Raw genomic sequence first — 12,615 nt, forward strand, 5'->3', positions numbered from 1 at the left:
GCAATGACACGGGCGTCAAAACACTGGTTAAAATAGATGATTTCTCTGTATTTAATATTTGGGAAAATCTAAGTAAGCAAATTGTTCTAGTGGTTCTTAGAAAATCTTAAACATATTGTGCCTTTAAGTGTTAAAACCTGCTATAAACCTTAGTTACATCATATGTGTGAAATCATAACACATTTGCAAAATAAAATAAACTGAATCCTTGTTTTTGTGCTGATTTAAATGCTTCGCAATGAAATAAACAATCTAACTGAAGAGTTGGTGCCATTAATGAATTTAGAAGTAAAGTAACTCTTATTAACAGTAACATTTTATACAATATAGCATCTTATGCAAAACGTGTGTGTATATATATATATATATATATTACAGTACACTACAGTCCAAAAGTTTGGAACCACTAAGATTTTTAATGTTTTTAAAAGAAGTTTCGTCTGCTCACCAAGGCTACATTTATTTAATAAAAAATACAGTAAAAAAAAAACAGTAATATTGTGAAATATTATTACAATTTAAAAATAACTGTTTTCTATTTAAATATTTTTTTTACAAAGTAATTTATTCCTGTGATGCAAAGCTGTATTTTCAGCATCATTACTCCAGTCTTCAGTGTCACATGATCCTTCAGAAATCATTCTAATATGCTGATTTGGTGCTCAAGAAACAATTATGATTATTTTCAATGTTGAAAACAGTTGTGTACTTTTTTTTTTTCAGGATTCCTTGATGAATAGAAAGTTCAGAAGAACAGCATTTATCTGAAATACAAAGCTTCTGTAGCATTATACACTACCATTCAAAAGTTTGGGGTCAGTAAGAATTTTTATTTTTTTGAAAAGAAATTAAAGAAAACTTTTATTCATCAAGGATGCATTAAATCAATCAAAAGTGGCAGTAAAGACATTTATAATGTTACAAAAGATTAGATTTCAGATAAACACTGTTCTTTTGAACTTTCTATTCATCAAATAATCCTGAAAAAAAATATTGTACACAAAAATATTTTGTACAATTGTACACATTAAATGTTTCTTGAGCAGCAGATCAGCATATTAGAATGATTTCTGAAGGATCATGTGACACTGAAGACTGGAGTAATGATGCTGAAAATTCAGGTTTGCATCACAGGAATAAATTACTTTGTGAAATATATTCAAATAGAAAACAGTTCTTTTAAATTGTAATAATATTTCACAATATTACTGTTTTTACTGTATTTTTAATTAAATAAATGTAGCCTTGGTGAGCAGACGAAACTTCTTTTAAAAACATTAAAAATCTTAGTGGTTCCAAACTTTTGGACTGTACTGTAATATATATATATATATATATATATATATATATATATATATATATATATATATATATATATATATATTATATATATATATATTTATTTTTAAACCTGATAGTTCTATCAACTTTGAGCAAACGCTCGTAGTCCCTTCAATGGCTAAATGAATGATATGTAGGGATGTATATGGCAGATGGCTAACTAACCCTTACGTGTCCCTGACGCACTGTTTTGGTGGCGATGCTTTGCACTGGAGCTGTCCTGCATCATTCATCTACTCAGCCAAATCGTAAGTATCATTGAGTAGCGTGATGTGCCATCTGCATGTTTAGGTCATTAAGACGACTGACTTTGAAACGTGGTGCAGTGATTTTAAAACATCGTATTGATGGATGTGTAGTTTAAATGAAGAGTCAAGATCGTCAGCGCCGTGATGAAAACGTAACATTCACGATATTATCTTAAGTTTCAGCGGAATCAGCTGTCAATAATCAGTGCATTGTATTTATTTAGTTAATAATAATTTGATGGCATATTCCAAGGATCAATGCACGAAGGTTGATGGGTGTGTAGTTATTGTTGAAATCGTGGAAACGGCATAAAATGTAAATATAATATACAAACGGATTAATTAAGACGTCGACGGGAGGACTATGTGCTTTTTATGAAGAAAAATACTTAGTTTGCTTACATTTGTTCGCTTTAAAGACGATAGATTGCGATGTTTACATACGCCTATCGTCGTTACGCATTTCCTGGGTCAGAAATTCCCGGATGTAGCAATGACATAATGCTGATTTAAATCTGCTGATGCTGCAGTTTACAACATAAGAGCCATTTTACGATCCAGAATAATAGGGAGCCATTGATTGAAATGTTACTGGTGCATACAGTGGCCACAAAAAGTATTTGGACACTTTAGTCACACTTAAAAATGTATATCTTTGCACGGTATTAAAACAGCTTAATCTAAATTGCATTTATTTTTAAGAAATAAATATACAAAATATTTCACTGTACACAAGTTTGTTAAAGTCCATGTGAACCGGAAGAACCGTTTTTACTGAAGTATTGTGACATAATTCTCAGTACAACAGAAAAAAGTGCAACAGTCAGGTTCCAGAAGTAAAAATACAATTAATTTTCTCCACAGGGGAATTAATTTTAAACAATAAGTTATAAACCTTTAAAGACAGACCTAATGTGAGCTATGGTTGTTAATCAATGGTCAGCCTGCATTAACCAACTTTGAAATAAATTAACTTTTTAAATATATTTTCTAAATAATCAACAGTGGAATCCTCTGTGAAAAACCACATTACCCATGATTCTGCAAAGAACTGTCCACCAGAGAACCAAATGACGAAGAGTCAAAAGCACTGCGAATGATGTAGAACCAGTTTCCCATATACTTTCAAACTAATTAAATATTTGTATGCATTATATACATATTTTGCAATAAACTTAAAATATAGTTTCATACAAAGATCTTTAAATCAATAGTTTTATATTTCTCGATTTTCATTTTTGCACTGCTTCATGTGATTGTAGTTTTTTCCTTCATTACTGTCATTAAGTTGGCTTTTTGTCAGATTTTCAGATAATTTTCTGTTTGAAATCAATTGTTTGTAATAATGTGATTCACCTCATACCTTTTGGGTTTGGTTCATGCTTTATAACATTTTATGAAGAATGTTTTTAAAAAGTCCCTATAGGAAAAAATAGTTCTGGAACCAAGGCCACTGTTGCACTCTATTTTGAATGACAAAAAAAAAAGGGTGGGACTTGATTTTAACATACATCTCCTCCTCACCATCTCTAGCTCGCCTCAGACTGGTGGCCTAAAGGATATTCTGCCTTAATGGAAACCGGTGTGCGTCAGGCTTTAAATGAATGGTTAGGCCTACAGCAAAGAAAATGTGTTTACTTTGTATTGACATTTTTTACTTTCTTTGCAAAAAGGTGCTGTTAACTGCCAACATCTGGGAGCATTCTATGGATAGATCCACACTTGCCCAACAGGTGGAGAGTGTTGAGCGTAATGTAGCATTTTTGCAGCAGGAACATCGGATCCTCCTGACCGGTCTACGGCTAGAGATACGAAACCTGAAGAAACGATGCAATGGTCTGTCAACCTCAAGCTCACTGTATAGATTCTCCATTCTGAATTCAGATATGTAAATCATAAAACTTAGTACTTTGCAGTTTATTAACTATGATTTATTAAGAAAGTGCAGTTTTGTAAATCAAACCATTTAAAAATCAAAATAGTCAAGTAAGTTCTATTCGTAAAGCACTTTTCACTTTACATATTATTTCAAAACAGCTTTAAAAAGAATATTATATTAGTCTAATAATCTTAAAAAGTGCCTCAAAGGGATAGTTCACCCCAAAATGAAAATTATGTCATTGTTTACTCACCATCATGTTGTCCCAAACCTGTATGACATTCCTTCTTTGGGTGGATCACAAAAGAAGGAAATTCATACAATTTTGCAATGACATGAGTGCGAGTAACTAAATGATGACAGGATTTTCATTGTAAGTTTTTCATTCATTTAAAAAAAATAATGTATGCTTAAATCAGATGTTTTTGTTTTGAATTGTCTGTAAACACAACAGTTCTAACAATATTTTTGTAAAAAAAGTATCCTACAGTATTTTGAGGGGTTTTCAAAGACTTTAATGAAATATGTTTAAGATCATATTTTTATTGTTAAAATATCTTCTTAAGCATTTATTTCTTAGTGTTAAATATAAAATCCAAAAGTGAAAATATAAAAGTTGATTTAGATAGATTTTTTTTAATTCATTCATTTTGGGGCATCATTATAAATGAGCCGATTCAGGGCTACTGGCCCTTTAATTCTCGTGCTCCACACCCACAGAGCTCACGCTTGCCATGAACAGTGCATAAACAAAGTTTACACAGCTAATATAACCCTCAAATGGATCTTTACAAAGTGTTCGTCATGCATGCGGCATACATGCGTCGGATTATGTGAGTATTGTATACTGTTATATACAATATAAAAATATAAAAGCTAATTATTTAAAGGGTTAGTTCACCCAGTCATTAATTACTCACCCTCATGTTGTTCTACACCCGTAAGACCTTTGTTCATCTTCGGAACATAAATTAAAAATACTTTTTGTGCGCCAAAAAATGAAAATAACAACTTTTCAACAATAATTAGTGATGGGCGATTTCAAAACACTGCTTTGAATCTTTTGTTTCGAATCAGCGGTTCAGAGAGCCAAAGTCACGTGATTTCAGCAGTTTGACACACGATCCGAACCGCTGATTCGAAACAAAAGATTCGAAGCAGTGTTTTGAAATTGCCCATCACTAATTATTGTTGAAATGTCATTATTTTGTTTTTTTGGTGCACAAAAAGTATTCTCGTCACTTTATAATATTAAAGTTGAACCACTGTACTCACATGAACTGTTTTAAATATGTTTTTAGTAGCTTTCCAGGCATTGAAAGTGTAAATTAACTTGCTAGGAATAGAGGCCTCACTGAGCCATTGGATTTCATCAAAAATATCTTAAAGGCGCCCTCGAATGAAAAATTTTATTTATCTTGGCATAGTCAAATAACAAGAGTTCAGTACATGGAAATGACATACAGTGAGTCTCAAAGTCCATTGTTTCCTCCTTCTTATATAAATCTCATTTGTTTAAAAGACCTCAGAAGAACAGACGAATCTCAACATCGTTACGTAACAGTCGGGGTGTACGCCCCAATATTTGCATATGCCAGCCCATGTTACCAACATTATGAAAGGCATTAGACAAGGCAGTATTAATGTCTGGATCTGTGCACAGCTGAATCATCAGGCTAGGTAAGCAAGCAAGAACAACAACAGCGAAAAATGGCAGATGGAGCGATAATAACTGACATGATCCATGATATCATGATATTTTTAGTGATATTTGTAAACTGTCTTTCTAAATGTTTCGTTAGCATGTTGCTAATGTACTGTTAAATGTGGTTAAAGTTACCATCGTTTATTACTGTATCCACGGAGACAAGAGCCGTCGTTATTTTCATTATTAAACACTTGCAGTCTGTATAATGCATAAACACAACTTCATTCTTTATAAATCTCTCCAACAGTGTAGCATTAGCCATTAGCCACAGTGCATAGCCTCAAATCCATTCAGAATCAAATGTAAACAATATAACAGTATACAATACTCACATAATTCGACGCATGCATGCTGCATACATGACGAACACTTTGTAAAGATCCATTTGAGGGTTATATTAGCTGTGTGAACTTTGTTTATGCACTGTTCAAGGCAAGCGTGAGCTCTGTGGGCGTGGAGCACGAGAATTAAAGGGCCAGTAGCCCTGAATCGGCTCATTTATAATGATGCCCCAAAATAGGCAGTTACAAAAATGAATAAAAACAATCTATGGGGTATTTTGAGCTGAAACTTCACAGACACATTCAGGAGACACCTTAGACTTATATTACATCTTTTTAAAAAAACTTCTAGGGCACCTTTAATTTGTGTTCCGAAGATGAACGACGCACTTACGGGTGTAGAATGACATGAGGGTGAGTAATAAATTACATTATTTTCATTTTTGGGTGAACTAACCCTTTAATTTTAGGAATAGTTATTTTTTCCCCACATTTTCATGGATGAAATTGTAGGAATTGGAATTGTCATGTTTGGGGGTCTTTGGCTTCAAAAACCCCAGGACTAAAAGCTACTTTACACTGATAATCTCATGTCAGTTAACTTCCACCTCTCTGTATGTCTCTACAGAGCTGAGTTGTGATCTAAGTGAAAGACCACCAGTAAGAAGTCGAGAAGGTGAGTATAAAACATCATAAAATTTCAGCCATTTCCACATGTTCCCTAAACTATGTGTTGTTATAGATATAGAGTTGGAGGAAGAGCTGCTGCAGGCACGATTGCTGGAGACAGAGCAGCATTTGGCTGAGCAGGAAAGTGCAATGGTGGAGCTGCGGGCAGAGCTACGGAAAAAAGGGGCACTTGCAAGTGCACTGCAGGTTCGACTTCGAGATGAAGAGCGGCGGTTCCTGGATGAGCTTAAACGGCGCAGTCATAAGATCACAACGCTGAGTCGTGACCTCCGCAAGCAGACTGATGTGGCCGCTCAACTCTCTTTCCAACTCCATTCAGCACACTTTCGATTGTATCACCAGACGGAAGACTATGAGGAAGATGACGAAGAAGAAGATGATGAAGGAAGTGCCGTGCAGGTAGGAGGCACTGTTGCTGGATCTACTCATAATCTGACACATGAAACAGTCTCATTCTTTTACCTGTTCACAGGAATCAGAATGGACTGCAAATTCTCCGTGGACATCTCCAGTGATGGCAGAAAGCACACGTCAAAGCCGAGCTTCAGGAAGGATGCGGAGATCGGAGAGAGCGAGAGAGTGCGTGCCCCGCGAAAGGGTGCTTGGGCCCGAGGAGCCCCGCTCTATGCCTGACCCCGCCCTTTTCCTTTATCCTTTCAGACATAGGCTCCTCCCCTTGCACAGATCACTTGGAAGTCACTGGAGTGAAGGCGGCCTTTCAAGAATGTCAGAAGCCCGAATAGGTAGATTCAGGGACCGACCACTGAGAGAAGACATTGGACCAGAGACAACAGAGTTATAGAGTGCGACAGTGCCTGTCCATTTTTTCAGCAGCCTTTGTCCCAGAGGTATTTTTCCAATTCATTTTTCCTATGGGGATTATTTAAAAGTCTTTGTTTAGGAGTTATGAGCCATGAACCAATGCGAATCACAACATTACAAACTTTTCTTTGAATGACAAAAAGGTACAAGACTGTACTTCACAGCTTTAATGAGGGAAAGAACTACAATCCCATGAAGCACTACAAATGACATCATCAAAATGACATGATGGAGAAATATAAAACTATTGATTTAACGACTTTAATTATATACCTGTATAAAGAATTTAGCATATTATGCATACAAATTAGTGCTTTCAATCGATTAAAAGAAGTTAACTAATTAATCGCATATTTCTGTAATTAATCACATAAACATCAGAGTTTTTAATATTTTTATATTGTAATAATTTCACAGTTACTCTCCAAATTAATGTAGAAACAACTTAAAGACAGTACTTTTTTTTTTTTAATGGCATCTTTTTATGAATGAAGGCCAGTATCACTGATACTTATACTGCTACTGATGTCTCTATGAAATTGTTTTTTTTTTAAAAACATTAATTATAGACATTCAATATTACAGTAGAACTGAAATATATCAATTTCAATATTTATTAGGCTGTAAAAAATAACTTAATTTAAGTTAACTTAAAACAATCTTCATATTTGTTTTATCGATAGATGGTTTTATGAATTGTGTTATGTATTTGATGAAATGTTTAACAACATATCTACATCTAGGGTGACTTGTAACATTCTGTCCAGGGACTACACAAGAAAAATAGCCTTGCATTTACAATGTCCCTGTTAACTAAACAAATAAAAAAACTAATAAAATAAACACATAATAATAAATGTCATATATACCTGTGGCCTTCCTACCTGTCTAACAGGTAGGAAATATACAGAAATTGAATAAAGTTAATAAACACTGCACAGTCTTCACTGCATAAATTATAAATTAAATATAGATTAATACTTATTAAAGCTACAGTTTTCTCTGTTATGATGCACATCATATTTTTTCAAAACTCTTAAGTTAATTTAAGACTTTATTTAACTCATTTATGACTGCTCTTTATACTCGACAAAACAAGCATTTTGGCATAATTATGTGTGTTATTGTATAGACACGACATTCACAGACAGCGTGTTCTCGTTTGTCTTGTGGCGCTTGAATGGTTTAAAAGCATTTGCGTGAATAAAAGTGTGATCATATAATATAATGCTAGCCAAATTATGATGGTAAAAACAGATGCTGCGTCAATTGCGTTAATATTTAAGTAGTTTGAAAGTGTAGGGAAGCTGACTCTACATCATTTGTGGGGTTTCATGGGAGTGGGTGTGTCAATTTCTCTGCAGAATCATGGGTAATGTAGTTTTTCACCTAGAATTCTGCTGTTGAATACAATTATTAAAAAAAAGTGTTGAAATTGCAGACTGGTGGCTTCAACAGAAGCATATACCATCATTTAACAAACTTGCAGATCACATTAGGTTAGTCTTTAAAAGTTATCATTCAAAATCCATTCCCCTATGGAGAAAATGAATGGGATTTGTACTTCCGGAACAAGGCTGGATATGAAGATTTTGGAAAATTAGTCTTCATTGTTGAATCAAGAACACTCTATAAACTTTCCATGCAGTAATTATTTGTGTCAATGAAGTGAATTATTCTGATCACATTAGACAATTTAAAAGAACAGGGAGGGCAGATGTGGTAAACTGGTGTATTATATTGCTTTTGTGTTTTTGTTTTCTCTGTCGCTATAGACCTTATTCAGAGTAGCGCTATAACAGGTATGAAAGCGAGGCTGTAAGGGATACAGGCTTGTCATGTTTTCAGTGGCATCTGCTGTAAAAAGCTGTATAAAGCTCCTAGATCACAGCTCCTGTTGTCTGGAGGTTTTGTCTACTGAAATTTCTTGCAGTGTTTCGTCAGTATAAGAATCCAAAAACACATTAAATAACAGTACAACCTACTATAGAGATGTAGGTCTATCCCTCACAACCTCGCTTTCATTCCCATTAAAAATCAAAGATGGCGCTGCTGTGAATAAGGTCTAGCTTTATGATGTATTGAACATGTATGAAGTGAATCATGGTTTATTTATTAAATAATACAAAAATGTTCATTTTGGTGTTATTTTGTTCAATTTGTCCTATTTATAAATACACTGAACAAAATTATAAATGCAACACTTTAGTTTTTGCCCCCATTTTTCATGAGCTGAACTCAAAGATCTAAGACTTTTTCTATGTACACAAAAGGCCTATTTCTCTCATAGTGTTCACAAATCTGTCTAAATCTAAAAGGAGCACTTCCCCTTTGCCGAGATAATCCATTCACCTCACATATCAAGATGCTGATTAGACAGCATGATTATTGCACAGGTGTGGCCACAATAAAAGGCCACTCTAAAATGTGCAGTTTTACTCCGAAAACCGTTCAGTATCTGGTGTGACCACCATTTGCCTCACGCAGTGCAACACATCTCCTTCGCATAGAGTTGATTAGTTTGTTGATTGTGGTCTGTGGAATGTTGGTCCACTCCTCTTCAATGGCCGTGCGAAGTTGCTGGATATTGGCAGGAACTGGAACACGCTGTTGTATTCGCCGATCCAGAGCATCCCAAACATGCTCAACGTGTCCGGTGATTATGCTAGCCATGCAAGAACTGAGATGTTTTCAGCTTCCAGGAATTGTGTACAGATCCTTGCAACATGGGGCCGTGCATTATCATGCTGCAACATGAGGTGATGGTCGTGAATGAATGGCACAACAATGGGCCCCAGGATCCCGTCACGGTATCTCTGTGCATTCAAAATGCCATCCCATACCATAACCCCACCGCCACCATGGGCCACTGCCACTCAATCCACAACGAAGCCATACACGCTGTCTGCCATCTGCCCTGTACAGTGAAAACCGGGATTCATCCGTGAAGAGAACACCTCTCCAAAGTGCCAGACGCCATGGAATGTGAGCATTTGCCCACTCAAGTCGGTTACGACGACGAACTGCAGTCAGGTCGAGACCCCGATGAGAACAACAAGCATGCAGATGAGCTTCCCTGAGACGGTTTCTGACAGTTTGTGCAGAAATTCTTTGGTTATGCAAACGATTGTTGCAGCAGCTGTCTGGGTAGCTGGTCTCAGATGATCTTGAAGGTGAAGATGCTGGAAGTGGAGGTCCTGGGCTGGTGTGGTTACACATGGTCTGCGGTTGTGAGGCCGGTTGGGTGTACTGCCAAATTCTCTGAAACCCCTTTGGAGACGGCTTATGGTAGAGAAATGAACATTCAATTCATGAGCAACAGCTCTGCTGGACATTCCTGCAGTCAGCATGCCGATTGCATGCTCCCTTAAAATTTGCAACATCTGTGGCATTGCACTGTGTGATAAAACTGCGCATTTTAGAGTGGCCTTTTATTGTGGCCAGCCTAAGGCACACCTGTGCAATAATCCTGCTGTCTAATCTTGATATGCCACACCAGTGAGGTGGATGGATTATCTCGGCAAAGGAGATGTGCTCACTAACACAGATTTAAACAGATTTGTGAACAATATTTGAGAGAAATAGGCCTTTTGTGTACATAGAAAAAGTCTTAGATCTTTGAGTTCAGCTCATGAAAAATGGGGGCAAAAACTAAAGTGTTGCGTTTATAATTTTGTTCAGTGTATATATGTTAGATTATGTTTTATAAAGTTTTCTGAAAGATGATATATATCAAGGAATCTTATGGTGTTGACAAAATAATCACATTACCATACATGTGTTAAATACAGCAGCAGTCATTTTGTTTTTATGGTGCTGTATTATAGAAACTTAATTCTTGACTTGATTTGAAAAAGTTCCATTTTCTAAGTGAAATTCCATGGTTACTAAAAAGATAGGATAGGAATTATGTAAAATTAATGATTACAATTTAAAAAATTCTAAAACAATTTTTTTTTCAGTTTGTTACAGAAATGACATGTCAAGGTTGTGACATAGATTGTCTGTGTGATGTTGTTGAACTCATAGCAGATGAAATATGGAAAGAGGGCATCCTTCAGGATGAAGACTGATATCGTCTGATTGCCTTACAATGTGTTTCATATAGTTTATTAATAATGTATTTTAAAGATACATGATTATATATATATATATATATATATATATATATATATATATATATATAATATATATAGAAAAAAAAGATTATAAGTGTAATATATGAATTTATATTTTAATCCAATGAAGTATTAGTTATAGATTAGGGCTAGTGAGTGATAATGCAATGTCATAAATGGTTTACATTTGTGTGAAGACGATTCTAATGATAATAAAATTGAGCTATTTTCAAACTAAGGGCAAGTAACTGTGGCACATTTTGTCAAGCATAATCAGTAGCCCTATCCACAATAATCAGTATTTTGGAAGCGTTTTTCTGTTTAGACATTAAAGAACATTTTGTATAATTTTAATACAAATACTACAATATTAGCAGTGTCACCTAGCGAGCTTATGACCTCAAACATATTAATTTAAAATATAATTCTTAGTTCTGTGAAATATATTTAAATGTATTTATTTTGATTCCTCCAAATTGTAGGGTATCTGCATGGTTTAAGACCTTTTTTAAGAAATGCACAAGTAAAACTTATACCATATGGGCGTTAGGCCCTGAATACACCATATTCGGCATACGCATCGAAAAGAATAGTTCAGCAAAACTTAGTAGCGAGTGCGCATGCGCATCGAGTAAAGGTGAGATTATAACCGCAAATACGCTTGCACTAGAGAAGACACACAGAAGATAGATAAGGAGAAGGTAGACAAGCTTACAACAATAATGACGCTTACTTCTTCTGTTCGTTTAGTATTCTTAATATCTGTAGTCCTTCCACTTGTACGACTATTGTAGCTTTCCAAAGCAGGTCCTGCACATTCCGCCGGTACTGCAGCACTCTGTCATAGCAGCAACCGCTCGAGCCAGCAGCTGATTCAAAGGGGACAGCAGAGAGGTGCACGACCGAGAAACGCACTTGACAAGCATGCAGAGAATATAGAAGACTTCTGAGCGTATTTATGCATTGGCATGGATTCAGGAAGTCATGTCATGTGCTTTTTTCTTCTTTAGTGAAAATGAAGAAATGAGTTGGGATTTATCTGGAAGAAGAATGGGATGCAGGGAACTCCATCGAGACTCCTCCCCCCGAGAATGAATGTGTGTGGGGTGGGAGATGAAGGGGTTCATGAGACACAGAATGAAGGACAGAGAAAAGACGCTGTGCATTTTGTTTGAGGGAGGGACACCTCTGCTTGGAGCAAGCTGTGCCGCTTTCCTGTGGTTCAATAGTGAGACATGGACAACAGGCACATTTATGAAGGAATAGAACTTGTGAGGATATGTCTGCATGTTTAATATGACTTATTAATGCATTAGTTACAGATTTTTCGAAAAATTGGTGGGGAAACAATTTTATTTGAATCTATGCAATGTTTCTGGTCTTCTACTGTTGCATACATAAATATAAAGCAGATGCAATCATCTAGTCAATCTATAGTTAATCTATGTATAAATCATCCTAATCGTCCATCATTTCTGGCATGGAAAAAATAGAATGTCTTTACTGTCTATAGATCAGAACATGTTTC

General features: G+C 35.5%; 1 protein-coding gene across 2 annotated transcripts; it reads left to right on the plus strand.

Moving 5' to 3' along the window:
• The first annotated feature begins 1,481 nt into the window (after nt 1-1,481).
• On the plus strand, nt 1,482-9,065 carry ccdc92bb (coiled-coil domain containing 92Bb). 2 transcript variants are annotated; one of them, XM_067376793.1, is made up of 5 exons: nt 1,482-1,589; nt 3,263-3,425; nt 6,086-6,133; nt 6,200-6,546; nt 6,620-9,065. In XM_067376793.1, the coding sequence occupies exons 2-5, from the start codon at nt 3,296-3,298 to the stop codon at nt 6,947-6,949; spliced, it is 855 nt and encodes a 284-aa protein (XP_067232894.1). In that variant the 5' UTR covers nt 1,482-1,589; nt 3,263-3,295; the 3' UTR covers nt 6,950-9,065. The 2 variants fall into 2 exon arrangements, with proteins under 2 accessions (XP_067232894.1, XP_067232895.1); XM_067376794.1 differs by lacking the exon at nt 1,482-1,589 and adding an exon at nt 5,810-5,871 and having other exon boundaries at nt 3,309-3,425; nt 6,086-6,546.
• The last annotated feature ends 3,550 nt before the right edge of the window (nt 9,066-12,615 follow it).

Source organism: Chanodichthys erythropterus, chromosome 22, assembly GCF_024489055.1.
Source record: "Chanodichthys erythropterus isolate Z2021 chromosome 22, ASM2448905v1, whole genome shotgun sequence".
Lineage (NCBI taxonomy): Eukaryota > Metazoa > Chordata > Actinopteri > Cypriniformes > Xenocyprididae > Chanodichthys > Chanodichthys erythropterus.

Bases quoted from the DNA above. Each gene is read 5' to 3' on its own strand.
- ccdc92bb (XM_067376793.1), top strand. From the start codon at position 3,296: ATGGATAGATCCACACTTGCCCAACAGGTGGAGAGTGTTGAGCGTAAT. The intron at 3,426-6,085 runs GTCTGTCAACCT...ATGTCTCTACAG, and splicing joins CCTGAAGAAACGATGCAATG to AGCTGAGTTGTGATCTAAGT. The intron at 6,134-6,199 runs GTGAGTATAAAA...GTGTTGTTATAG, and splicing joins ACCAGTAAGAAGTCGAGAAG to ATATAGAGTTGGAGGAAGAG.